Source organism: Ipomoea nil, unplaced genomic scaffold (genome assembly GCF_001879475.1).
Source record: "Ipomoea nil cultivar Tokyo-kokei standard unplaced genomic scaffold, Asagao_1.1 scaffold2826, whole genome shotgun sequence".
Taxonomy (NCBI): domain Eukaryota; kingdom Viridiplantae; phylum Streptophyta; class Magnoliopsida; order Solanales; family Convolvulaceae; genus Ipomoea; species Ipomoea nil.
This window is the reverse complement of record NW_017619254.1, coordinates 4,495,731-4,521,482: the sequence shown is the minus strand read 5'-3', so window position 1 is coordinate 4,521,482 and position 25,752 is coordinate 4,495,731. Positions and strand designations below refer to the sequence as shown.

Sequence of the window (25,752 nt, the reverse complement as noted above, 5' to 3'; positions counted from 1 at the left end):
TAATTTACATCAATCTTTTTTTTTTTTTTTATTGCCTGAAATTACACAATTTTCAGCAATATAATTATAAAATAATAATAATGACCTAGGAATAGCATATGGAAATTAGTTTGCAACTTCGATCTTGTTGGGAGATATATGATAGAATATGAGTGAATCAGATGACTGATATTGGAGATAACCATTTTCAGCTCCCTGCCTCATCTAATTAAAATTGGATGGAAAATGAAAACAAGCTAGTGTGAGCTATATATGACTTTATGCAAATACTGATTAAATATTAAAATATGTATTATTAATTAAGATGGATATTAATCATTTGCTTTATATGATACATACACCCACGCACCTATAATGATAAATACATAACCATGAATCACTTGGATCTAGCTAATACATGCATACATTTGCATGCATGCAAATACAACAATACTAGCAGCGGCGGCTACAACTTATGAGTGCAAGGATGAGTATATATGGTGAGGCGATCTTGGCTTTGCAAGAGCATTGAGTGGGTTGGCAAGAAGGATACTATCTTTTGACTCCCTCAGATCTACTCTTCCACCAGGGGGCACACTCCATTCAAACCCTTGAAGAAGCCTACCCAGCAACATCCCGCTAACCAAAGACCCTAGTTGAACACCCGGGCAACCACGCCTTCCAGCACTAAACGATAAAATCTTCACCTCTGGATCAACTAGAGTCACTTCTGACCCGTCATTTTTCAGGTGCCGTTCTGGCTTGAACTTGAGAGGTTCCTCCCAAATCCTAGGGTTCCGCCCTAGCCCGTGCCGACTTATCATCACATGACTACCTTTGGGGATGAAATAGTTGGACAGGGTTGTGTCGGAAGAACATAGGTGCGGAGGAACAAAAGACGATAATGGATGAATCCGAAATGCTTCCTTTAAACATGCGTTGAGGTAGTTTAGCCGAGGAAGATCCGATTCTTGTACTAGTCTTTCTCTTCCCACGACATTATCAAGTTCTTCAGTGGCTCTTCTGAGGATTTCTGGTTGGTTTAACATTTCCGCTACAACCCATTCTACCACATTTGATGGATTGTCCACAATTGTTATCATTAGTTCCTAGAATAATAATATGAATAAAAAGATTAGATGTATGGTCATAAAAAATCATGAATATCATCAAAAGCTAGCAGAAATATATAATAATACTTACAAGAATTTGTGCCTTAATCTCTTCAGACGTTAATAATGGTTTACCATGGACATCCTTGATCTTGATAAGAACATCAAGAAGATCTTGTTGCTCATCATCATCAGTTTTGGTCCCATCCTTCCACATCTTAATCCTTTCATCAACTTCAGGATCTTGGTACTTCCTAACTCCATTCACAGCTTTCTGGATGGCTTTCCTATGACCTTCCAAATCAAACATCCTTAGCCAAGGAAAGAAATCCGAGACCCCAAAGGAATACAAAAGATCAAGAACTCCAAAGGTGGCATCAACGTGCTCTTCGTCCTCCACGCCAGGCCCTCCATCTTCCGTCCCGGCCCTGAAATACCTCTTGCTGAACACCATCTGCTTCATCACGTTCCCACAAAAGTGTTTCCCCGCCTCCCTCACATCTACTACACAACCACCTGCGGCGGCGTTTGTACGACATTGATTGTAGATGTAACGTACGAGGTGGTCGGCTTCCATGTCCCGCTTGTGAGATAGCCAGTTAAGGGCCTTGGGAGGTTACTGTAATCACATTGGTTCCCCCAAGACTGAAGCAAGCGATTTCGGTGTTCATCTCTTCCATCAGATTCAGCATCCACTTGAAAACAGGCTTGTTTCTAAGCAGCTGAGGGAAGCATCCCACTATAGGCCAGGCCATTGGGCCTGGAGGGAGTCGGAGCTTATTAGCTTTCTGTTTACGTACTATCCATGAAAAAAGAAGTAGCGCAGAGATGATGATCAAAATCATCATCAGAAGAAGAGTTGATGACATTTTGTATGTACTAAAATCTTTAGTTCTTGATCTGAATATATGTAATAGGTTGGTAGGAGTTGATGTTTTGAACTAAATAAGCATATGTTCTCCTTTTATAGATCACCAATTTGTTCAGGAAGTTAATTTTCTAATTTTGTAATGACAAGTTGCTATATTATATTTGGTCATAATCTGATAGATATTAGCTAGATATGATCATATAATTACTATACGACTGATGTTTCATTTTAATTTATTAATCTCACATGTGTCTTAATTGCTTGGCCAAAGAAGTTACTGGGTTGCCTCACTATAAAGTATAAACCCAAAGACTAAATGCCAAAATAAGTAAGTAAAATGTGATGAATTGGCCGATGTAACTGTATTGATTAAAATAATTCTGAGAACATTGGTGTACAACTGATTTATTCATCATCCCCATCCTCAAAATATTTTATATTTTGTCAATATTTTGGGCATGTGTGAATATAAATGTTTTAATATGTCCGGGATAGGACAGGGTGAAGATCAAAGGGTAGATTCTGTCTCCTTCCACAAAATTGAGATTGAATGTAATTTCCATCATATCATAGCCGAATATAAATGTAACTTGTATTTAATTTGTTCATAAATACTTTCTTAATTTACTGAAGCATACAAAAAGTCACTACAACTTTTCATTTAAGGGAGTCAGTTCGTGTTACCAGATCACGAGGTCATTTGACAATCAAAGAAATATATCATTACAAGAATATTGAGTCACACAGCATTTTGTTCCAGAATAGCGCAATTTTTACCATTAGTATTATTAATTATTGTTTTACCATTTTATGCGCCAAGCAAATCACGCGTGCATATTTGCATGGTATACACCTTATTGCCAAACTAGTAGCACTCACTATATTATATTATATATATTATATGTATTACATCTCATTCAATTCATTCATTCTACCTTATTAATTGAATGAAGTTATCGCATCAAGCTACCATATTTTCCATGTGAATTATATTTTATTTCCTTGTATATATCAACTCATTGCACTTTAATTTATCCGATCAACCCTGATCAAATCAAACATAAATTCACGCCGGAAAGGAATTTGATCAAAAGTTAACCAGTCAATAAGAATACTGCATCTATATCTCAACAAGAAAATCAACTTTATTTATTCTATAAATTATATAGGGATAAGTATCGAATAAATTGTATGTTTGAAATATTTTATATATATAAAAAAAAAAAAAAAGACAATTAGGGCCACCACTTAGAACCATAAACTTGAAAAAAATACAATTAGGTAATTTAATTTTGATCAGCAAGAATCTTTAGACCTCGTTCCGACATGTGGCCAAGTTTTTGATGCCACATTGTTGGTCGTGATAGTGACTAAAGAGAGTCTAGAGAGGGGGGCGGGGTGTGAATAGACTCTAATCGATTTTAAAAACAATACCCTAAAGAATAATGCACAGACGAAAATATGTATCCTTTTTAGTAGTTACTTTGCACACTTTCGTTAAAGAAAATTATGATTTGATGAGCTTGGATGATATGCAAGGCAGTTAAGCCAAAGTAAATAATAAACGAGATAGATTTTTTTAGTGGTTCGGCTGTTAACTAAGCCTACTCCACTCTTCTTTCACAACTTGTGAAAAGGTTTGTACTATCACTCTTAGTACAAACTAGCCAAGCTTGCTTCCTTGATCACTAAGCCGAACAGCAACTTGCTTAAGTTTTTCAACTCCTTCGATCGAGTTTACTCCGTCTCTATCAACTTCTTCTTCAGAGTTGAGAGTTGGAAAAGATTGATGAGTTTCCAACTTGAAATCTTGACTTGAACGCTCTTGATCTTCGTATAAACTCATTCCAAGATTTCTTAGTGATGTGTAGACTTGATAAAGGATTGTCTTTTCTAAGAGTCTTCACAAAACCCATGCTGGTTACTAGCTTACAGCTTTTAGAAATTTTGAAAGCCTTTTTGATAACAGAGAGTGATAAAAATCAGCACCTTCTTCAAGTGATGAAGAGGGGTATTTATAGGTGAAGAAAATCCATCCGTTGGAGGGAGATGAAAATTCAAACCTATTAACCAGCAGGTAAAGACAGCTGGGCAAGGAGACTTTAATGCGGTTGTACTGTGTAGCCGTTGGCTTCAAAAAGTGACCTACCTTTTTGTCCTTTTGTACTGACAAAGGTACCAATCATTTAATGCTCCTTGATATTTGAAATATCATTCCTAAGACACCATTTGTCTAGGATGATTTCCCAGCATTGAGACTTGGACAAACATGATTCTTCTGAACAATCATATAGAACTTGTCCATTCGAGTCAAACTTGATGGTTGTAGCAAAAATGAGTGATGATGAATATACGGGTGTGAAATGTCGTCCTCAGGGGATTGGGAGTTATGGCATGAAATATGCAATCGCAATAAACTAGGCACTAGCATAAGGAAATCAACAAGAAGCTAAGCAAATCATAACGAAGTTAAGACTACGGTAACTAAACAAAATAACACGAACACATATGAACAATATGTAAACACGAAATAAAGAAATGGGACTCAAACTAGGGAGAATTAACTTCTAGATGCATAGCACAACCTAAGGATTGGGGAAAACAAGTAACCAAGGAATCAAGCGGGAATGCACGTAGGAATCGAGTGCTACTCTGCAATAGAACTTCGGTTTGTAGGCTAGTTTTGACCTTTTCTCCTTCAGAATTAGGGTTCAATGTCTTCATGAAAGTTGTATCCCTTCAAGTCTTATTTCAAATGGCGCAAGAATCAGCTCATTTGGACATTCCTAGGCCGAGATATGGTCAAATTACCAAACAGTGGTCAGTTTTGGGCGAAATTTGCAAGTTTGGAACTTCAACTTCAAGGATGAATTTGACCATTGTGGTTTCCTTTTTAGGCTTTGATGTCTGAATCATATAATTTGGATATTTGTAGCTCGAGATATTGTCCAACGACTATGACGTCGACGTGCAGGTCGTGAATTGCAATTGCATGATCGCTTGCTTTTCTTTTACTTTGGTTTGCCCAAATGACCAAGATCATTGAAAGCACCACCCTTAGGCTTTCTTGGAAGTGTTTTTCCCATCTCCATATATAGATTTCCCTTGGTGTCCCTCCCTTTCACCAAAAAAAAAAAAAAAAAAAAATAGTTTTCCCTTGGCTCCCATTGACTCCAATGCATCCAAAATGCTCATTTTGACTCCAATGCATCCAAAATGTTCATTTTGACTCCAAAGTACATGAAAATACTCATTTTTTGCTTCCAAAGCTTTTCAAACCAAATTCCTTGCTGTAAATACTAAAGTCAAATGTGGAAATGGGCAGAACCTTTTGTCTGATGAGGTTAGGAGCAGGAGCAAACACTTGGCCTGAAGAGCAAGAACACTTGTTCTGAAGAGCAAGATGCTCATCTCTGAAGAGCAAGGTGTTCATCTCTTAAGAGCACGGTGCTCATCTCTTAAGAGCACGATGCTCATCTCTGAAGAGCAAGATGCTCAATTCGGAAGAGCAGAAGAAAGAGCAAGATGCTCATTTCAGGAGAAAGAGCAAGATGAAGTTGCAGGAGAGGGTTTGCTATAAATAGGCAACTCCTCTTCATCCAATCTCATCCCATTCCATCAGGAATTCTCCCATTAGCATAGCAAAATATAGAGAGTAGAATAGAGAGTTATATTTGTAATTCCTATTTGTAATATCCTTTTGCCAATACAGAAAATCCTTCTTCAAATTGCCTTTATTTTGTGTATGATTTATTTTAAATCTTACACTAGAAATATTCTCATTATTCCCGGTCCGAATTGCCGCTGGTATTTTGGTGTTGTGAACCGCATCGATCCTAACAAGTGGTATCAGAGCCCCAGGTTGGTTCATAAATATATCTGTACTGTATCGTTTATGTTAGAACTCATATTGGTAAAGTGATTGTACATGTCTAGGAAAAGATCTGGTTAAGACTTGGTATTTAAGCAGTTCATTTGTGGCTCACCTCTCTTCTCCAGAAATATTTTCCTGGTGTACTGTTCACAGGACCGGTAGTTTTCTATTGTACGATACTATTTAGATATATTGTTCAGGATCAAGAACACCACTTACAATGACGGAAAAGTACGAGATTGAAAAGTTCAATGGGAACAGTTTCTCGTTGTGGAAAATGAGAATGAAAGCAGTTCTCAGGAAAGATAACTGCGTTGCAGCAATTGAAGAAAGGCCAGCCGATTTCACTGACGATGCCAAGTGGATAGAAATGGATAGCAACGCTATTGCCAATCTGCACTTAGCACTTGCTGATGAAGTTTTGTCAAGTGTGGCGGAAAAAGGTACGGCAAAAGAGATATGGGATACTCTCATAAATTTGTATGAGGCCAAATCACTGCACAACAAAATCTTCTTGAAGAGGAAGCTATACACTCTCAGGATGATGGAGACATCCTCAGTAACTGAGCACATCAACACTCTCAACACTCTATTTTCACAACTCTCGGCGTTGAGTTATAAAATAGATGTGAATGAACGTGCTGAAATTTTACTCCAAAGTCTACCGGATTCATACGATCAACTCATTATCAATCTAGTCAACAACAAGGAGGTACTTGTCTTCGATGACATTGCAGCTGCGGTTCTTCAAGAAGAAAGTCGGCGCAAAAACAAAGAAGATAAAGTTGGAACCTCACAACAGTCTTAGACGTTGACAGTGACAAGAGGAAGATCAATGGAGCCTGGCTCCAGTGGGAGTCACAACCGAGGTAGATCAAAGTCAAGGGGTAAGAAGAATGTCAAGTGCTTTCACTGTGGCAAAAAGGGGCACTTCAAGAGTGAGTGTTGGCAGCTCAAGAAGGATGGGGACAAAGGCAAAAATTCCGAGACATCAAATGCTCAGGGATGTGTTGTGAGTACATCGGATGAATGCGAAGTTTTATTTGGTGAAGCAGCAACGATTGTTGAAGGCAGGAAAAGTCTAGCTGATGTCTGGCTAATGGACTCGGGAGCAACATGGCATATGACCTCACGGAAAGAATGGTTTCATGAATATGAACCTGTCTCTGGAGGATCTGTGTTCATGGGAGACGACCATGCCTTAGAGATTGCTGGCTTAGGTACTATCAAACTAAAAATGTTTGATGGTATGGTTCGCACTATCCAAGAGGTACGACACGTGAAGGGCCTGAAGAAAAATCTATTGTCTTTAGGACAATTAGATAGCCGTGAATGTAAAATTCACATTCAGGATGGGATCATCAAAGTAATCAAGGGCGCGCTTGTTGTGATGAAAGCTGAAAAGATAGCGGCCAATCTATACATGCTTAAAGGAGAAACACAACTACAAGGAGAAGCAGATGTTGCATCAGACAATCTTATAGAGGAATCAACGATGATGTGGCATCAAAAACTTGGCCACATGTCGGAACGAGGTCTAAAGATTCTTGTTGATCAACATCTTCTTCTGGGGTTAAAAAAGGTTTCATTACCTTTTTGTGAGCATTGTGTTACAAGTAAGCAGCATAGATTGAAGTTCGAGAGCTCTAAAGTAAGGAGCAAGGTTATCTTGGAGCTGATCCACTCTGATGTTTGGCAAGCACCAGTTATATCACTAGGAGGTGCAAAATATTTTGTATCCTTCATCGACGACTACTCTAGGAGATGTTGGGTGTATCCAATCAAGCGGAAGGCGGATGTATTTGAAGTTTTCAAAATCTTCAAAGCGCGTGTGGAACTTGAATCCGAGAAACGGATCAAGTGTTTGAGGTCGGACAATGGAGGAGAATACACTGGTGTTGAATTTGATAAATTCTGTTTGCAAGAAGGTATCAAACAACAGTTCACAGTGGCGTATACTCCACAACAAAATGGAGTGGCAGAGCGGATGAACAGAACCTTGTTGGAAAGAACAAGAGCAATGTTGAGGACTGCAAATTTGGCAAATTCATTTTGGGCTGAAGCAGTCAAGACCGCCTGTTATGTGATCAATCGGTCTCCATCAACCGCAATTGATCTGAAAACACCAATGGAAATGTGGACGGGTAAGCCATCTAGTTATTCTCACTTACATACATTTGGGAGTCCGGCATATGTGATATACAACGCCCAAGAAACATCAAAACTTGATCCAAAATCAAGGAAATGTGTTTTCTTGGGGTATGCTGATGGAGTGAAGGGGTATCGCCTGTGGGATCCCACTGCCCACAAGGTTATCATCAGCAGGGATGTTCTATTTGTAGAAGGGAAGGTACAAGAAGGTGAAAGCACTGGGAAGGAGAAACCAGTGACAACTACAGTACAAGTTGAGGGAAGGAAGGAAGAAGAAATTCTAGTTTCCCCTGAAACAACAATAGAGCATGATGATCAAGATCAAGCTGAGTCTTCAACTTCAGAAGTTCGACGATCAACTCGGGAGAGGAGAGAACCAGCTTGGCACTCAGATTATTCAATGGAGGAAAATGTTGCATACTGTCTACTGACAGAAGATGGTGAGCCATTAACTTACCATGAGGTTATAAAAGGCCCAGATGCATCTCTGTGGATGACAGCAATGCAAGAAGAAATCGAAGCTCTCCATATGAATAAAACATGGGAACTTGTCCCGTTACCACGAGGAAGGAAGGCTATTGGAAACAAATGGGTCTATAAGATCAAACGAGATAGCAACAACCAAGTGGAACGGTATCGTGCTCGATTAGTTGTGAAAGGATTTGCTCAGAAGGAAGGAGTTGATTTCAACGAGATATTTTCTCCTATTGTACGACTTACAACGATTCGAGCAGTCCTAGCGATGTGTGCTGTGTTTGACTTGTATCTTGAGCAGTTGGATGTGAAAACTGCGTTTCTACATGGAGAACTTGAAGAAGAGATTTATATGCTCCAACCAGAAGGTTTTGAAGAAGAAGGGAACTTGGTTTGCAGGTTGACCAAATCTCTATACGATCTCAAACAGGCGCCGAGATGTTGGTATAAGAGATTTGATTCATTCATTCTGAGCCTTGGATACAACAGGTTTAATTCTGATCCTTGCGCATATTGCAAGAGATTTGATGATAATCAGTTTATCATCTTGCTGTTGTATGTTGACGACATGTTGGTAGTAGGCCCCAACGATGATCGTATCAAGGAGATGAAGGCTCAACTGGCTAGGGAATTTGAAATGAAGGACTTAGGACCAGCAAACAAGATTCTAGGGATGCAAATTCACCGAGACATAAATAATAGGAAGATTTGGCTTTCTCAGCAGAATTATCTGCAGAAAATCTTGCGGCGCTTCAACATGCAAGATTGTAAGCCAATTTCTACCCCTCTTTCTATTAATTTCAAGTTATCCTCAAGTATGAGTCCTAGCAACGAAGTAGAGAGGATGGAGATGTCTCGAGTACCGTATGCATCAGCAGTGGGCAGTTTAATGTTTGCTATGATCTGCACTAGACTAGACATTGCACAAGCAGTGGGAGCGGTCAGTCGATACATGGCAAATCCTGGTAGAGAGCATTGGAGTGCTGTGAAGAGGATCCTTAGATATATCAAGGGTACCTCAGATATTGCATTGTGTTATGGAGGGTCAGACTTCATTATTAGAGGCTATGTTGATTCAGATTATGCAGGTAATCTTGATTGTAGCAAATCCACCACGGGTTATGTGTTTACTCTTGCTGGCGGAGTAGTAAGCTGGGTCTCGAAGTTGCAGTCTGTTGTAGCAACGTCGACGACGGAAGCAGAATATATAGCTGCTACTCAAGCTAGTAAAGAGGCAATATGGTTGCAAATGTTATTGGAGGAGCTCGAGCACAAAGTAGAGAAAATGACTTTATTTTGTGACAGTCAGAGCGCTTTGTACTTGACAAAGAATCCAGCATTTCATTCCAAGACGAAACACATACGGGTCCAATTTCACTTTGTTCGTGAAAAGGTGGAAGAAGGGAGTGTGGATATACAGAAAATCCATACTAAAGATAACCTGGCAGATATGTTAACAAAGCCGGTTACCAACGATAAATTCGTATGGTGTAGATCCTCAATTGGCCTAACAAGTATGCAAGCAGCACGGAATTGGCAGAAAGGATGAAGGTCCACATTGTGACTTTAAGTGGGAGATTTGTAAATACTAAAGTCAAATGTGGAAATGGGCAGAACCTTTTGTCTGATGAGGTTAGGAGCAGGAGCAAACACTTGGCCTGAAGAGCAAGAACACTTGTTCTGAAGAGCAAGATGCTTATCTCTGAAGAGCAAGGTGTTCATCTCTTAAGAGCACGGTGCTCATCTCTTAAGAGTACGATGCTCATCTCTGAAGAGCAAGATGCTCAATTCGGAAGAGCAGAAGAAAGAGCAAGATGCTCATTTCAGGAGAAAGAGCAAGATGAAGTTGCAGGAGAGGGTTTGCTATAAATAGGCAACTCCTCTTCATCCAATCTCATCCCATTCCATCAGGAATTCTCCCATTAGCATAGCAAAATATAGAGAGTAGAATAGAGAGTTATATTTGTAATTCCTATTTGTAATATCCTTTTGCCAATACAGAAAATCCTTCTTCAAATTGCCTTTATTTTGTGTATGATTTATTTTAAATCTTACACTAGAAATATTCTCATTATTCCCGGTCCGAATTGCCGCTGGTATTTTGGTGTTGTGAACCGCATCGATCCTAACACTTGCAAAATAACACAAATTGGTCCTAATCTAATGAAATTTGGAATAATCTATGAGCAAAATGGCTTAGTGAAACGGGGAAAAATATAGACAAATAAGCATTTATCACTTGACTCGTAGTCTCGGGCTCTGGTAACGAAAGATTGAACTTATCTTTCGTTATCTTTCCAGATCAAATGATCTTCCTTTATCATTTGATGTTTACACGAGAGATGGACCCTTCCAGATTTCAGTCCTAGTTGATCTCTCGGTCTTCTCTTGATCTTCTCTTCTCTTCAACTAGTCCTGTTTGATTAATAACTGCTCTGATTCGTGTTAATATTCTGCTGAGCATGAATCACAAGTTGAGCAAAAACAATTTTCGTTTAACACGAAAGATACAAGATAACAAGAGTAAAGGAGGGGTACGTCTAAATTCCTAGTAAGTTTGGTATCATCAAAATCTAAGTACACTTGTTCCTAAACACATCATTGTTGATTCCTCTATAAGATTTTCTGATGCAACAGGTGCTTCTCCTTCTGGTTGTGTTTCTCCTTTAAGCATGTATAGATTGTCCTCTATCTTTTCTGCTTTCATCACAACAAGCGCTCCCTTGGTCACTTTGATGATCCCATCCTGAATATGAATTTTACATTCACGGCTATCTAATTGTCCTAGATACAATAGATTTTTCTTCAGGCCTTTCACGTGTCGCACCTCTTGGATAGTGCGAACCGTACGATCAAACATTTTTAGTTCGATAGTACTAATGCTAGCAATCTCTAAGACATGATCATCTCCCATGAACATTGATCCTCCAAAGACAGGTTCATATTCATGAAACCATTCTTTCCGTGAGGTCATATGCCATGTTGCTCCTGAGTCCATGAGCCAGACATTAGCTAAACTTTCTCTGCCTTCAACAATTGTTGTTGCTTCACCAAATAAAACTTCGCCTCCATCCAATGTACTCACAACACATCCCTAAGCATTTGATGTCTCGGAATTTTTGCATTTGGCCCCATCCTTCTTGAGCTGCCAACACTCACTCTTGTAGTGCCCATTTTTACCATAGTGAAAACACTTGACATTCTTCTTACCCCTCAACTTTGATCTACCTCGGTTGTGACTCCCACTGGAGCCAGGCTCTGTTGATCTTCCTCTTATCACAGTCAACACCACCACTTGCAATTGAAGCAGCTTAGGGACTTTTTTCCTTTCTTATTAGTTGAGACACAACCTTCTTGCAAGAGATCTTTTCTTAACATCAAACCTGTTGGGATTAGAGCATGATATTATTGTGAGATTCCAACTTTGTCTTCTTTGTTTTTGCGCCGACTTTCTTCTTCAAGAACTGTAGCTATGAAGCCTCTTGAAGCGAAAGATTCCTCCCTTTGTAGACAAACGATGTTAGTCATGTACATCTCATCAGTGCGTCAAAAATAAATTTTTGCACAATTTTTTTTTTAATAAAAGTTATTATATTATATTCTTCTTTTATTATAATAGTTTTTTTCTTTTCCCGGTATCTTCTAATTAGCTACTGTATTAAATTTTCTCCATGTTATCTTTATTTTAATCTTTGTTTTTTTGGTAGTTTCAATCACCTGTGGAAACTCTTAGGTACTTTCTATGCCCATTTTTTCAACCCCTCGGCCCCCCCACCCACTACCCCTCCCCCAAAAAAATTGAATTAAAAAATACTCCTGGCTGTTAGAAACCTACCATCCGCGTCAAATTTAAAAAACTAATAACAACAACATACTAAATTCAGTGCAACATACACTAAATTGCATCCACTACTTGATCTTGAAGCACATGAGAACAGAAAACATCCCATGATATATTATGTTATTATTAGTAAGTCCGCTTAGCTCCTAAAATTGGCCGCCATTACTCCCATTAGCCCAGCATGTCAATTCCATGCAATAATATAATGTGTTAAATCAATTATCCATCTAACAATCAGTATTTTGAACTCTAGTGTGAGTTGACATGTGCATGTAGTGTTAATAATATATTATTTTAAGATGCATCTTTTAAGAAGTCATATAAGTTTGCATTTAAAATTTTAAACACGTATTTATTCTAATAAACAGTGTTTTGAACTCTATTGAGGGCCTATTTGATTTTTTTTTTTTTTAAATGATTGCATGAATGCCGACTTGCCGTGTAAATGATCGAATTAATAATAGTTTAATATAATCCAACTTGAGTTTCTCTACTTCCAGATCAAATTTTTTCGAACAACCAAAATTTTCCGACAACTTTGATAGATGGAAAGTATGACTTTTTTATAAAGATTTTCAAAATTTCCGAACACTTTAGACGGTGTTTGCAAAAGATAAAAATTTTGTTAATTAATTTCCATCAATTATTATTATTATTATTATTATTATTATTATTATTATTATTATTATTATTATTATTATTATTATTATTATTATTGACTAGAAATTACAAAATTTTCAGCAATATAATAATGACCTAGCTAGGAATAGCATATGGAAATTAGTTTGCAACTTCGATCTTGTTGGGAGATATATGATATGAGATACGGTCATACGGAGTATAAGAATATGAGTGAATAGCGGAGATAACCATTTCAGCTCCCTGCCTCATCTTAATTAGAATTGGATGGAAAACAAGCTATGAGCTATCACTTTATGCAAATAAGGATTAAATATTAAAATATATATTATTAAGATGGATATTAATTATTTTCTATAAATGTCTAAATGATACATACACCCACGGACCTTTAATGATAAATACTACATAATGATAAATCACTTGGATCTAATACATGCATGCTTAATTGCAAATAAAACAATAGTACCAGCAACGACTTATGAGTGCAAGGACGAGTAGATATGATGAGGCAACCTTGGCTTTGCAAGAGCATTGAGAGGGTTGGCAAGAAGGATACTATCTTTTGACTCCCTCAGATCTACTCTTCCACCAGGGGGCACACTCCATTCAAACCCTTGAAGAAGCCTACCCAGCAACATCCCGCTAACCAAACACCCTAGTTGAACACCGGGACATCCACGCCTTCCAGCACTAAACGATAAAATCTTCACGTCTGGATCAACCAGACTCACTTCTGATCCGTCATTTTTCAAGTGTCGTTCTGGCTTGAACTTGAGAGGCTCCTCCCAAATCCTAGGGTTCCGCCCTAGCCCGTGCCGACTTATCATCACATGACTACCTTTGGGGATGAAATAGTTGGACAGGGTTGTGTCAGAAGAACATAGGTGGGGAGGAACAAAAGATGACAATGGATGAATCCTAAATGCTTCCTTTAAACATGCGTTAAGGTAGTTTAGCCGAGGAAGATCCGATTCTTGTACTAGTCTTTCTTTTCCCACGACGTTATCAAGTTCTTCCGTGGCTCTTTTGAGGATTTCTGGTTGGTTTAACATTTCTGCTACAACCCATTCCACCACATTTGATGGATTGTCCACAATTGTTATCATTAGTTCCTGGAATAATAATAATATGAATAAAAAGATTAGATGTATGGTCATAAAAAACAATCATGAATATCATCAAAACCTGAAATATATAATAATATATACTTACAAGAATTTGTGCCTTAATCTCTTCAGATGTTAATAATGGTTTACCATGGACATCCTTGATCTTGATAAGAACATCAAGAAGATCTTGTTGCTCATCATCATCAGTTTTGGTCCCATCCTTCCACATCTTAATCCTTTCATCAACTTCAGGATCTTGGTACTTCCTAACTCCATTCACAGCTTTCTGGATGGCTTTCCTATGACCTTCCAAATCAAACATCCTTAGCCAAGGAAAGAAATCCGAGACCCCAAAGGAATACAAAAGATCAAGAACTCCAAAGGTGGCATCAACGTGCTCTTCGTCCTCCACGCCAGGCCCTCCATCTTCCATCCCGGCCCTGAAATACCTCTTGCTGAACACCATCTGCTTCATGACGTTCCCACAAAAGTGTTTCCCCGCCTCCCTCACATCTACTACACAACCACCTGCGGCGGCGTTTCTACGACATTGATTGTAGATGTAACGTACGAGGTGGTCGGCTTCCATGTCCCGCTTGTGAGATAGCCAGTTAAGGGCCTTGGGAGAGACCACATGAGACGTAAGAACTCTCCTCATTTTCTTCCACTGCTCACCCAAGGGAGCAACCACGGATGTCAAGTAGTTACTACTGATTAGCTCCGCCGACATGCAGGTCGGCCTTGACGCAAACACGGAGTCTTGTTTCTTGAGTACCTCTCGTGCCACCTCGGGGGAGGTTACTGTAATCACATTGGTTCCCCCAAGGTTGAAGCAAGCGATTTCGGTGTTCATCTCTTCCATCATATTCAGCATCCACTTGAAAACAGGCTTGTTTCTAAGCAGCTGAGGGAAGCATCCCACTATAGGCCAGGCCATTGGGCCTGGAGGGAGTCGGAGCTTATTAGCTTTCTGTTTACGTACTATCCATGAAAAAAGAAGAAGCACAGAGATGATGATTAAAATCATCATCAGAAGAAGAGTTGATGACATTTTGTATGTACTAAAATCTTTAGTTCTCGATCTGAATATATGTAATAGGTTGGTAGGAGTTGATGTTTTGAACTAAATAAGCATATGTTCTCCATTTATAGATCACCAATTTGTTCAGGAAGTTAATTTTCTAATTTTGTAATGACAAGTTGCTATATTATATTTGGTCATAATCTGATAGATATTACCTAGATACGATCATTTAATTAATTACTATACGACTGATGTTTCATTTTAATTTATTAATCGTAAAATATCACATGTGTTTTAATTGCTTGGCCAAAGAAGTTAGTGGGTTGCCTCACTATAAACCCAAAGACTAAATGCCAAAATAAGTAAGTAATTTTTTTTTTTTTGAAAAGAAATAAGTAATTAAAATGTGATGAACCGACGATGTAACTGTATTGCTGTTGTTATATCGTGTGTGGAGTGTGGACCATGGTCTGAAAACGGCACCATTTATTAAAGTAAGAAGTGACAGTTTTTAAATTTTAATAAATTTTGTATTTTTGGTGGATTAATAACAAAATGAAATTACCCTGTATCTTAAATGAAAATAAATAACTTATCTCGCATATTGTGTTTATATTATTAAATTAAACTGTAATTGAATTGAAATGATATTTTAGTTATTTTGAAATGAAACTGCAGTATGTATAAAATAAAGTAGAATAACTTGTCTCACATATTGAATGTATATTGTCAAATAGAATTGTAGTTGTATTGAAATGATACTTTAGTTTTGCTAAAATGAAACTACAATATATATAAAAAAAAACTGAATAACATGTCACGCATATTGAGTATGACCTTCTATTTGAGAGAGCTCCTTCGTGCCACTAAATCACAAAGTCATTGTCAATCAAAGAAATATATAATTACAAAAATATTGAGTCACACACTTGCATTTTGTTCCACAATAGCGCAATTCTTACCATTAGCATTATTATTGTTTTACCATTTTATGCGCCATGCAAATCATGCATGCATATTTGCATGGTATACACCTTATTGCCAAACTAGCAGCACTCACTATATTATATTATATTATATGTATTACATCTCATTCACTCATTCTACCTTATTAATTGAATGAACTTATCGCATCAAGCTACCATATTTTCCATGTGAATTATATTTTATTTCCTTGTATATATCATCAACTCATTGCACTTTATCGTCCGATCAAACCTCATCAAATCAAACATAAATTCACGCCGGAAAGGAATTTGATCAAAAGTTAACCAGTCAATTAGAATACTGCATCTATATCTCAACAAGAAAATCAACTTTATTTATTCTATAAATTATATAGGGATAAGTATCAAATAAATCGTATGTTTGAAATATTTTTTAAAAACACAATTAGGGCCACCATTTAGGACCATAAACTTGAAAAAAATTACAATTAGGTATCGATCCACAGAAAAGTGGCACATATCAAGCACTAGTTACTAATATATTCATGAGAAGTTAATCCTAACGAAGAAAGTGATTAATTAATTGTAAAACTAATTTAAAAGTAAAGTAGCATGTTTGTGAAAACAATAGAGAGAGAATGAGATTCCTGAAATTCAAGTATTTAATCACCTCGTGCCAATCTTGGACAATATAAAATCTGGGTTTAAACAAGTGTGAGAATGCAAACAAGGGCAAGAGTTACTCCCGTAATCTCTAACCTAAATAAATATCCACTCCCGTGATATAAACACACAACAATATAAGAACAAGCATTCAATAAAAATTCCTAACCATTACCATTTCCCGATGTGCAATAATCAAGAATTAAATTCCTTAACAAATATGTCCTCACCCAAGGTGCAACACTTAAGTGCAATTGTGTGTGCTCTCAATTATACCCTAACTCCCATTAAGACATAAAGATAGCTGTGAAACAAGTTATCATGGCCACTAACTACTTGCATCAACAATAAGAAATCACAATTGCAACACAAGTATAAAACCCAAACATCAATATATTAAGAATCTGAGAACTACGAACATAGGTTCATAAACACGTTTACCCAAGAATCATTAAGAAAATTTAGCCACACATGGCTAATATAGAATCCACAACAATAATAAAGAGTTTACAATGAATCAAAGAAAGTAAAAGAATAAACCAAGTGATTCTCTCAAATCTCCCAAGATTTTCTTCTTTCTTCCCAAGGCAACTTGTAGCTCTTGATTCTCTTTCAACAACCTTGACATACATATTCATATTACGAAAGAGTATAACCAATTAGAGATCAAGTTTACATGCATCACATCCATCATCTTTAATTATTATTAATAGTACATATAATTTTATGAGCAACCTAGATTGATTTATCTTTTTATAGTTCTTTGTTGACTAGGAATATAAAGTGAGACTTATCCGATACATACTTTCGGATAATGATTACAGGTTTCCCTCCTGACCCAAAATAATACATATAATTTAATCCAAAGATGAGTAGATGTAGTGAGGCAACCTTGGTTTTGCAAGTGCATGGAGAGGGTGTGCCAGAAGGAGACTATGTTTCGACTCCCTTAACTCAATTCTTCCACACTGCACCCAATCAAACCCTTGCACAAGCCTAGCCAGCAACATGCTACTAACCAAAGAACCTAGTTGAATGCCCGGACATCCTCGTCTTCCAGAACTAAACGATAAAATTCTCAACTCCGGGTCAACAAAGCTCACTTCAGACCCATCATTCTTCAGGTGGCGCTCCGGCTTGAACTTGAGGGGCTCCTCCCAGACCCTAGGGTTCCGCCCCAACCCAGGACGGCTTATTATGACATGACTACCCTTGGGTATGAAATAATTGGAAACAGTTGTGTCGGAAGTACATAGGTGTGGAGGAACAAAATCCCCAAATGGATGAAGGCGAAACGCTTCCCTTATACATGCGTTGAGGTAGTTCAGCCTTGAAAGATCAAATTCTTGTACTAGTCTTTCCCTTCCTACAACATTGTCTAGTTCTTCCGTGGCTTTTCGGAGTATCTCAGGCTGGTTTAGCATTTCTGCTAATACCCATTCCGCGGCATTTGATGGATTGTCCAAAGTTCCTATCATTAGTTCCTGCAAAACATACATATGAAAGTATATATCATGAATATCCAAAGCTAAAAATAAAGCTACAAATATAAAACCAAAAAATATATATAATTGTAAATTAAAGCAATCACAATTTGAAATCAGATAGAATGCATTGCACCGCAACTCAGAAAGCAAGTCCAGTATCCTGTTATTGAAAAAAGTGATGCTGACATACTATTACACAAATATAAGGAAATAAAGTTGTCTACTTTGCTACCACCAGCAATAAATACTGATTCTAAGAGTGTATAATTATACTTACAAGAATTTCTGCTTTAATCTCTTCGGGTGTCAATAATGGACTTCCATCAATATCCTTGAGCTTAATAAGAACGTCAAGAATATCTTGTTGCTCAGTTTTAGTCCCATTATTCCACATCTTAATCCTAGCATCGACTTCAAGATCTTGGTGCTTCCTAACACCTTTTACAGCTCTCTTGAGGGCTTTCCGATGGCCATCCAAATCAAACATCCTTAGCCAGGGTAAGTAATCTTAGATCCCAAAAGAATACACATAAGCAAGAACACCAAAGGTGGCATTAACGTGCTCCTCTTCCTCCACGCCGGGCCCGCCGTCTTCCACCCCTGCGCCGAAATGCCTCTTGCTGAACACCATCTGCCTAACCACATTCCCACAGAAGTGTCTCACCGCCGCCCTCACATCCACTACTCCGCAACCTGCGGCGTTTCTACACTGATTGTAGATGTAACGTACGAGGTGGTCGGCTTCTGCCGCCCGCTTGTGAGCCAGCCAGTTAAGGGTGTTGGGAGAGAGCACATGAGAGGTAAGAACTCTCCTCATTTTCTTCCACTGGTCGCCCAGAGGGGAAACGAAGGAGATCAAATAATTACTGCTTATCAGCTGTGCCGACGCGAAGGCCGGCCTTGACGCAAAAACCGCGTCTTGTTTCATCAGTATCTCACGCGCCACCTCCGGCGATGTTACTGAAATCACATTGGTTCCCCCAAGGCGGAAGCAGGCGATTTCGGTGTTCATCTCCTCCATGAGATTGAGAATCCACCGGAAAACCGGCTTGTTTCTAAGCATTTGAGGGAAGCATCCCACTACAGGCCATGACTTGGGGCCTGGAGGGAGTGGGAATTGCTTAGCAGCTTTTTGTTTACTTAGCCATTTGTATGAGAGAAAGACTACTGAGATTGATGATAAGAATGAGAAGCTAATAATAAGCATATCAATTATCCCCATTGTAGCAAGCTTGTACCAAATCTTAGCTTCAAACTTTCTGAACGGGGTTTTAGTTGATTCTTTGTACTAAGCATATATGATCTCCTTTTATAGATCATGATTTTGTACAGGAAGTAAAATTTTGTACACGATACACATTCATGTCCATTACTTTATATGCATGGACTATTGGCATTGTAAACGTTTTCAAGTGAGGTGAGTGTAGCATGATTCACATTAGTTTGTAGGGATTTGGGGCATTATTGAACGACAACAAGGAAGTTTTCACGTACAGCTTCCCTTGTCCACTAGAAGTTTGCTGACTTTCTCTTGCGCGTGCATTAAAACATGATAGGTTTTGAAACCAACAAATTAAAGCTATTTTGTCTAAAAGTGGAATGTATGTAGGCAAAGTATATGGTAGAATATATCATATTAAGTTTAATTCTATACATATATGTAGTTATGTAGTTAACAATTTCATTTAATTTAAGATTATTCACTCACATCCCAATAGAAGAGAAATTATATATGGCAATATAGAAACACACTATACAATGTAATATTAGTATATTACTCACTTCCACAGTTCCACGGATGACTAGTTGATTTTTTAGAAACAATTTTCTGTTCCCAATTTTTTTTAAGAAAAAAAAAAACGATTCAAGTATCCACAACCATAGACGTCGTTTACAGGGCCAGACAGCCATGTCCGCCAACTGTCCAAGAACGTCAAAACATTGTTTGTTAGAATAGATATCTAATCCAAACATGTGTTACTTCTGACTTCTCAACAGTGATTTACTTGTCGGTCATCTCCAATTCAAAATATCAAATTCTACATCATATTTCACACCAAAAAGAATATTTCTAACATATTTATACATCAATTTTTTTTTCATCTCCAACCCATTTACATCGAATTCTGCACCAAATTTTATTTCATCTCCAATTCATTTATACCAAATTCTTTTTATATACTAAAATAATTTGCATTGTATTCTTAAAATTTAAAACATTAATTTTGTTTACTTAAATTATTTTAATATAAAATATAATTTTGATATAAATAAGGGAAAATGCCAAAATGTCAAATAGGCCCCTGAACATTTCACGAAAAGTCAATTAGGTCATCGAACTTTCAAAAACTACAATTAGATATAGATACATAAACTTACGATTTTAGCTCAATCTACCCCATTAGCCGGTTAACCATCAGGTTACTTCCGGTAAATGCCCATGTGGCAGCTTACTTGGCAAAAATATTAACGGGAACTTGATGAGTCGATCCACCTACACGTCTTGCTTTTACTGTTATATCGGGAGTAACTCCACGTATTGCTTGACGTAAAACGGATTGTGGATTTGTTTCTGTTTTTTGTTGAATCTTTTTCACAGCTCCAGTCACGTAAGTATAAGTAAAAACGCATAAATTATACGTCGTTTAAGATCATATTCCACTTTGCAAGATAGACCCTAATCCATGGAATAACAACTATGCATGGAAAGGCTGAGCCAAAAGTCAATAATTCAAGGCTTCTGGCCCGTCATACTAATAATTAATATGTTATCACTTTTGGAGAATATAATTCACATAATAAATGAGTAGGTGAGTGGTCATATTGAGTCATTATTATTACTATTATTATTTTGAATGCTACTGACTCTATTACATTGTAGTATCTGTTTAAACATACTTTCTCAATCTAATGAAGCACAACGAGTCAACAATGCCTCCATTATTATTATTATTATTATTATTATTATTTTGAGTAGTACTATACCAATCTTAATTGTGTGAGCGAATTTATATTCTCCTAACTGCTTTTGGGGCGTATAAGACTTTATTACAAAGCAGTAGAAGTTTTTCACCGCAATATTTGGGCAATAGTAAAAGTTAGAAACAGTAGAGGTTTTAGTAACATTAAAAATTCTAGAGTTTGATAATTAAGCAACGTAACAATGTAACCTTACTTATAAGTAGTAGAAGATTCTTTAAGGACATCTATGACATTCTCTATTCAAATAAGGTACGGGATATTCTTACTATTAAAAGTGGAAGTTGACACAACATCCAATGAAGAAACTTACCCAAACAAGTAAAGGTGCTTAGAAAATAATAAAAGCTATATTTCTAGGACAAGTTGTATACAATTGTTGGACAAAAGTTTAGTTTTAGAAGTAATAAAAGTTAGATTTTCAAGACAAGTTGTATACAATGGTTAGACAAAAGTTTACATCTGTCAAGTATTGACAGATTATGTTATTTGCAAATTAATCGTTCAAATATGTTTCCTTTCAATGGACAAATTCAAAATCTTATTATAATATGAAGAATGTTGAAAGGTAAAGTATGAGATACATAAGAATTATTAAAAAATACGTGTGGTTGTTAGAAACGTACAACCCGCGTCAAATTTAAAAAACTAATAACAATAACATACTAAATTTAGTGCAACACTAAATTACATCCACTTCATCTTGAAGCACATGAGAACAGAAAACATCCCACGATATATTATGTTATTATTAGTGAGTCCGCTTGTACTAGCTGCTTAAATTGGCCGCCATTAGCCCAGCATGTCAATTCTATGAAATAATATAATGTGTTAAATCAATTATCCATCTAATAATCAGTATTTTGAGCTCTAGTGTGAGTTACTATATTACAATGTAATATGTTGACGTGTGCATGTGTTAATAATATATTATTTTAAGATGCATATTTTGAGAAGTTATACAAGTTTGCATTTAAAATTTTAAACATGTACATATTTTAACAAACAGTGTTCTGAACTCTATCGAGGGCTTATTTGATTTTTTTTTTCAAAAAAAGAAAATGATTGCATGAATGCCGACTTGCCGTGTAAATGATCGAATTAATAATGGTTTAATATTAATCCAACTTGGGTTTTTTTACTTCCAGATCAAATTTTTTCGGACAACCAAGCATCATCTTAATTAGAATTGGATGGAAAATGAAAACAAGCTAGTGTGAGCTATCACTTTATGCAAATAAGGATTAATATTAAAATATGTATTATATATTAAGAATGATACATACACCCACGCACCTTTAATGATATGATAAATACACAACGATAAATCAGTTGGATCTAATACGTGTAAAACAATAGTAGCAGCTACGACTTATGAGTGCAAGGACGAGTAGATATGGTGAGGCAACCTTGGATTTGCAAGAGCATTGAGAGGGTTGGCAAGAAGGATACTATCTTTTGACTCCCTCAGATCTACTCTTCCACCAGGGGGCACACTCCATTCAAACCCTTGAAGAAGCCTACCCAGCAACATCCCGCTAACCAAACACCCTAGTTGAACACCTGGACATCCACGCCTTCCAGCACTAAAGGATAAAATCTTTACCTCCCGATCAACTAGAGTCACTTCTGACCCGTCATTTTTCAGGTGTCGTTCTGGCTTGAACTTGAGAGGTTCATCCCAAATCCTAGGGTTCCGCCCTAATCCGTGCCGACTTATCATCACATGACTACCTTTGGGGATGAAATAGTTGGACAGGGTTGTGTCTGAAGAACACAGGTGTGGAGGAACAAAAGATGACAATGGATGGATTCGAAATGCTTCCTTTAAACATGCGTTAAGGTAGTTTAGACGGGGAAGATCCGATTCTTGTACTAGTCTTTCTCTTCCCACAACGTTATCAAGTTCTTCTGTGGCTCTTTTAAGGATCTCTGGTTGGTTTAACATTTCTGCAACAACCCATTCCACCACATTTGATGGATTGTCCACAATTGTTATCATTAGTTCCTGGAATAATGATATGAATAAAAAGATTAGATGTATGGTCATATATAAAAAAAATCATGAATATCATCAAAAGCTAGCAAAAATATATAATAATATATATACTTACAAGAATTTGGGCCTTAATCTCTTCAGATGTTAATAATGGTTTACCATGGACATCCTTGATCTTGATAAGAACATCAAGAAGATCTTGTTGCTCATCATCATCAGTTTTGGTCCCATCCTTCCACATCTTAATCCTTTCATCAACTTCAGGATCTTGGTACTTCCTAACTCCATTCACAGCTTTCTGGATGGATTTCCTATGACCTTCCAAATCAAACATCCTTAGCCAAGGAAAGAAATCCGAGACCCCAAAGGAATACAAAAGATCAAGAACTCCAAAGGTGGCCTCAACGTGCTCTTCGTCCTCAACACCAGGCCCTCCATCTTCCGTCCCGGCCCTGAAATACCTCTTGCTGAACACCATCTGCTTCATCACGTTCCCACAAAAGTGTTTCCCCGCCTCCCTCACATCTACTACACAACCACCTGCGGCGGCGTTTCTACGACATTGATTGTAGATGTAACGTACGAGGTGGTCGGCTTCCATGTCCCGCTTGTGAGATAGCCAGTTAAGCGCCTTGGGAGAGACCACATGGGACATAAGAACTCTCCTCATTTTCTTCCACTGCTCACCCATGGGAGCAACCACGGATGTCAAGTAGTTACTACTGCTTAGCTCCGCCGACATGCAGGTCGGCCTTGATGCAAACACCGAGTCTTGTTTCTTGAGTACCTCTCGTGCCACCTCGGGGGAGGTTACTGCAATCACATTGGTTCCCCCAAGGTTGAAGCAAGCGATTTCGGTGTTCATCTCTTCCATCACATTCAGCATCCACTTGAAAACCGGCTTGTTCCTAAGCAGCTGAGGGAAGCATCCCACTATAGGCCACGCCATTGGGCCCGGAGGGAGTCGGAGCTTATTAGCTTTTTGTTTACGTACTATCCATGAAAAAAGAAGAAGCAGAGAGATGATGATCAAAATCATCATCATCAGAAGAAGAGTTGATGACATTTTGTAAGTAAGTAAATCTTTAGTTTTCGATATGAAGGAGTTGATGTTTTGAACTAATTAAGGACATGTTCTCCTTTTATAGATCACCAATTTGTTCATGAAGTTAATTTTCTAATTTTTTTAATGACAAGTTGCTATATTATATTTGGTCATAATCTGATAGATATTAGCTAGATATGATCATATAATTACTATACGACTGATGTTTCATTTTAATTTATTAATCGTAAAATATCACATTTGTCTTAATTGCTTGGCCAAATAAGTTACTGGGTTGCCTCACTATAAAGTATAAACCCAAAGACTAAATGCCAAAATAAGTAAGTAATTAAAATGTGATGAATTGGTCGACGATGTAACTGTATTGCGGTTGTTATAACGTGTGTGGAGTGTGGACCATGGTCTAAAAACGATACCTTTTTTAACGTAAGAAACTGATTATCAGTGTTTTATTTTTAAGAAAAATCACAAAATGTAATTGATAATATTATTATGGCAAATTAAGATAGGGTTTAGCTTGGTGTCTGATTGTCTTTAAAGATGACTGATTGATCAATAAAGTCAATAGACGCATCTCTGGATCAAGTCATCGAAGGACTGATAAAGGAAAGTTTTTAAAAGCTAGCAAACACGGTTATGAGATGTTATTTTGGAAAGAATATCAGCGAATCATCTCTTGAGGTATGGACTAAATCTCCTTGAAGATTCAAGATCTTTTTCTTCTCAAAGTCCTACCTTTTACAACCAGAGTTATATTTGGAGAGTGTCCAAATCAAGAAGTATATATACACATATACTTTCTGAAGTTATGGTTGCATTGATTGAAGCCGCAGCACTTTATACTAAAAAGATACACATCTCTGGTTTTATGCCTCTTCTCAAGACTAAGAGTTCATGATGATTACGAAAATGAACTTGAGAAGAATCAACACTGCTTAAACGATTGGACGTGCCTCTTTTCAAGACTAAGATCACTCAGTTGTGGGAACAACGTGGGACTGCGTCAGTGAAGCGGACTGCATCAGAGTTAGCTCTCCATTGAAGGGATTTCATTGGACTTCTGGATGCATGGCTCTCCGAGTTCAACAATCCACTAAACCTTTGTATACTAGGTACTGACCTTGTGTGGAGCACTTGGGTGAGATCGATTTTCTCTACCTTTGTACATTGGATTCTGAGTTAGTGGATCGGACACATTAGTGATCGTCCCCCAGATGTAGATACACACTATATCGAACTGGGTAAACAAACATGTGTGTTGCATTTACTTTCTGCCTTAGTCTTCCGCATTTCATTATATCCGATTAACTATCTAAATGATTGACTGATCGTAAATCTGCATCAATCAGTCCATTACTCTGTTGGCAAGAAGTTTTGTATTAAAAAAAAAAAAAAAGCATATTATTGTCTTGTTTAGGACAACTAATCACATGTTCTATCATTACAACTCTTTCTAATTTTCCTACAACACTATTTTAATACAAAAATTGTCCCCGACATATATTTCTTGTCTTTTTCCTTTTATTTATTTATT

At 37.4% G+C, this 25,752-nt stretch overlaps 4 protein-coding genes and 1 pseudogene across 4 annotated transcripts; all 5 read right to left on the bottom strand.

The window, feature by feature from the left end:
* Positions 1–273: 273 nt before the first annotated feature.
* On the bottom strand, positions 274–24,224 carry LOC109158645 (isoleucine N-monooxygenase 1-like). The gene is made up of 3 exons (XM_019306537.1): positions 23,268–24,224; positions 22,513–23,161; positions 274–437 (listed from the first exon to the last, which is right to left on the bottom strand). The coding sequence occupies exons 1-2, from the start codon at positions 24,216–24,218 to the stop codon at positions 22,526–22,528; spliced, it is 1,587 nt and encodes a 528-aa protein (XP_019162082.1). The 5' UTR covers positions 24,219–24,224; the 3' UTR covers positions 274–437; positions 22,513–22,525.
* On the bottom strand, positions 449–1,990 carry LOC109158647 (annotated as a pseudogene).
* On the bottom strand, positions 13,379–15,167 carry LOC109158646 (isoleucine N-monooxygenase 2-like). Its single transcript, XM_019306538.1, has 2 exons — positions 14,157–15,167; positions 13,379–14,056 (listed from the first exon to the last, which is right to left on the bottom strand). Exons 1-2 carry the CDS (start codon positions 15,102–15,104, stop codon positions 13,421–13,423), a joined length of 1,584 nt encoding a protein of 527 aa, XP_019162083.1. The 5' UTR covers positions 15,105–15,167; the 3' UTR covers positions 13,379–13,420.
* LOC109158776 (isoleucine N-monooxygenase 1-like) lies at positions 17,317–18,661 on the bottom strand. The gene is made up of 2 exons (XM_019306670.1): positions 18,452–18,661; positions 17,317–18,171 (listed from the first exon to the last, which is right to left on the bottom strand). The coding sequence occupies exons 1-2, from the start codon at positions 18,659–18,661 to the stop codon at positions 17,545–17,547; spliced, it is 837 nt and encodes a 278-aa protein (XP_019162215.1). The 3' UTR covers positions 17,317–17,544.
* LOC109158774 (valine N-monooxygenase 2-like) lies at positions 18,683–19,396 on the bottom strand. The gene has a single exon (XM_019306669.1). It carries the CDS (start codon positions 19,394–19,396, stop codon positions 18,683–18,685), a length of 714 nt encoding a protein of 237 aa, XP_019162214.1.
* Positions 24,225–25,752: the final 1,528 nt, after the last annotated feature.

Coding starts and splice junctions, on each gene's coding strand:
- LOC109158774 (XM_019306669.1), bottom strand. CDS start 19,396: ATGGGGATAATTGATATGCTTATTATTAGCTTCTCATTCTTATCATCA.
- LOC109158776 (XM_019306670.1), bottom strand. CDS start 18,661: ATGTTTGATTTGGATGGCCATCGGAAAGCCCTCAAGAGAGCTGTAAAA. Junction 18,172..18,451: donor AGATTAAAGCAGAAATTCTT/GTAAGTATAATT, acceptor TATGTTTTGCAG/GAACTAATGATAGGAACTTT.
- LOC109158646 (XM_019306538.1), bottom strand. CDS start 15,104: ATGTCATCAACTCTTCTTCTGATGATGATTTTAATCATCATCTCTGTG. Junction 14,057..14,156: donor AGATTAAGGCACAAATTCTT/GTAAGTATATAT, acceptor TTATTATTCCAG/GAACTAATGATAACAATTGT.
- LOC109158645 (XM_019306537.1), bottom strand. CDS start 24,218: ATGTCATCAACTCTTCTTCTGATGATGATGATTTTGATCATCATCTCT. Junction 23,162..23,267: donor AGATTAAGGCCCAAATTCTT/GTAAGTATATAT, acceptor TCATTATTCCAG/GAACTAATGATAACAATTGT.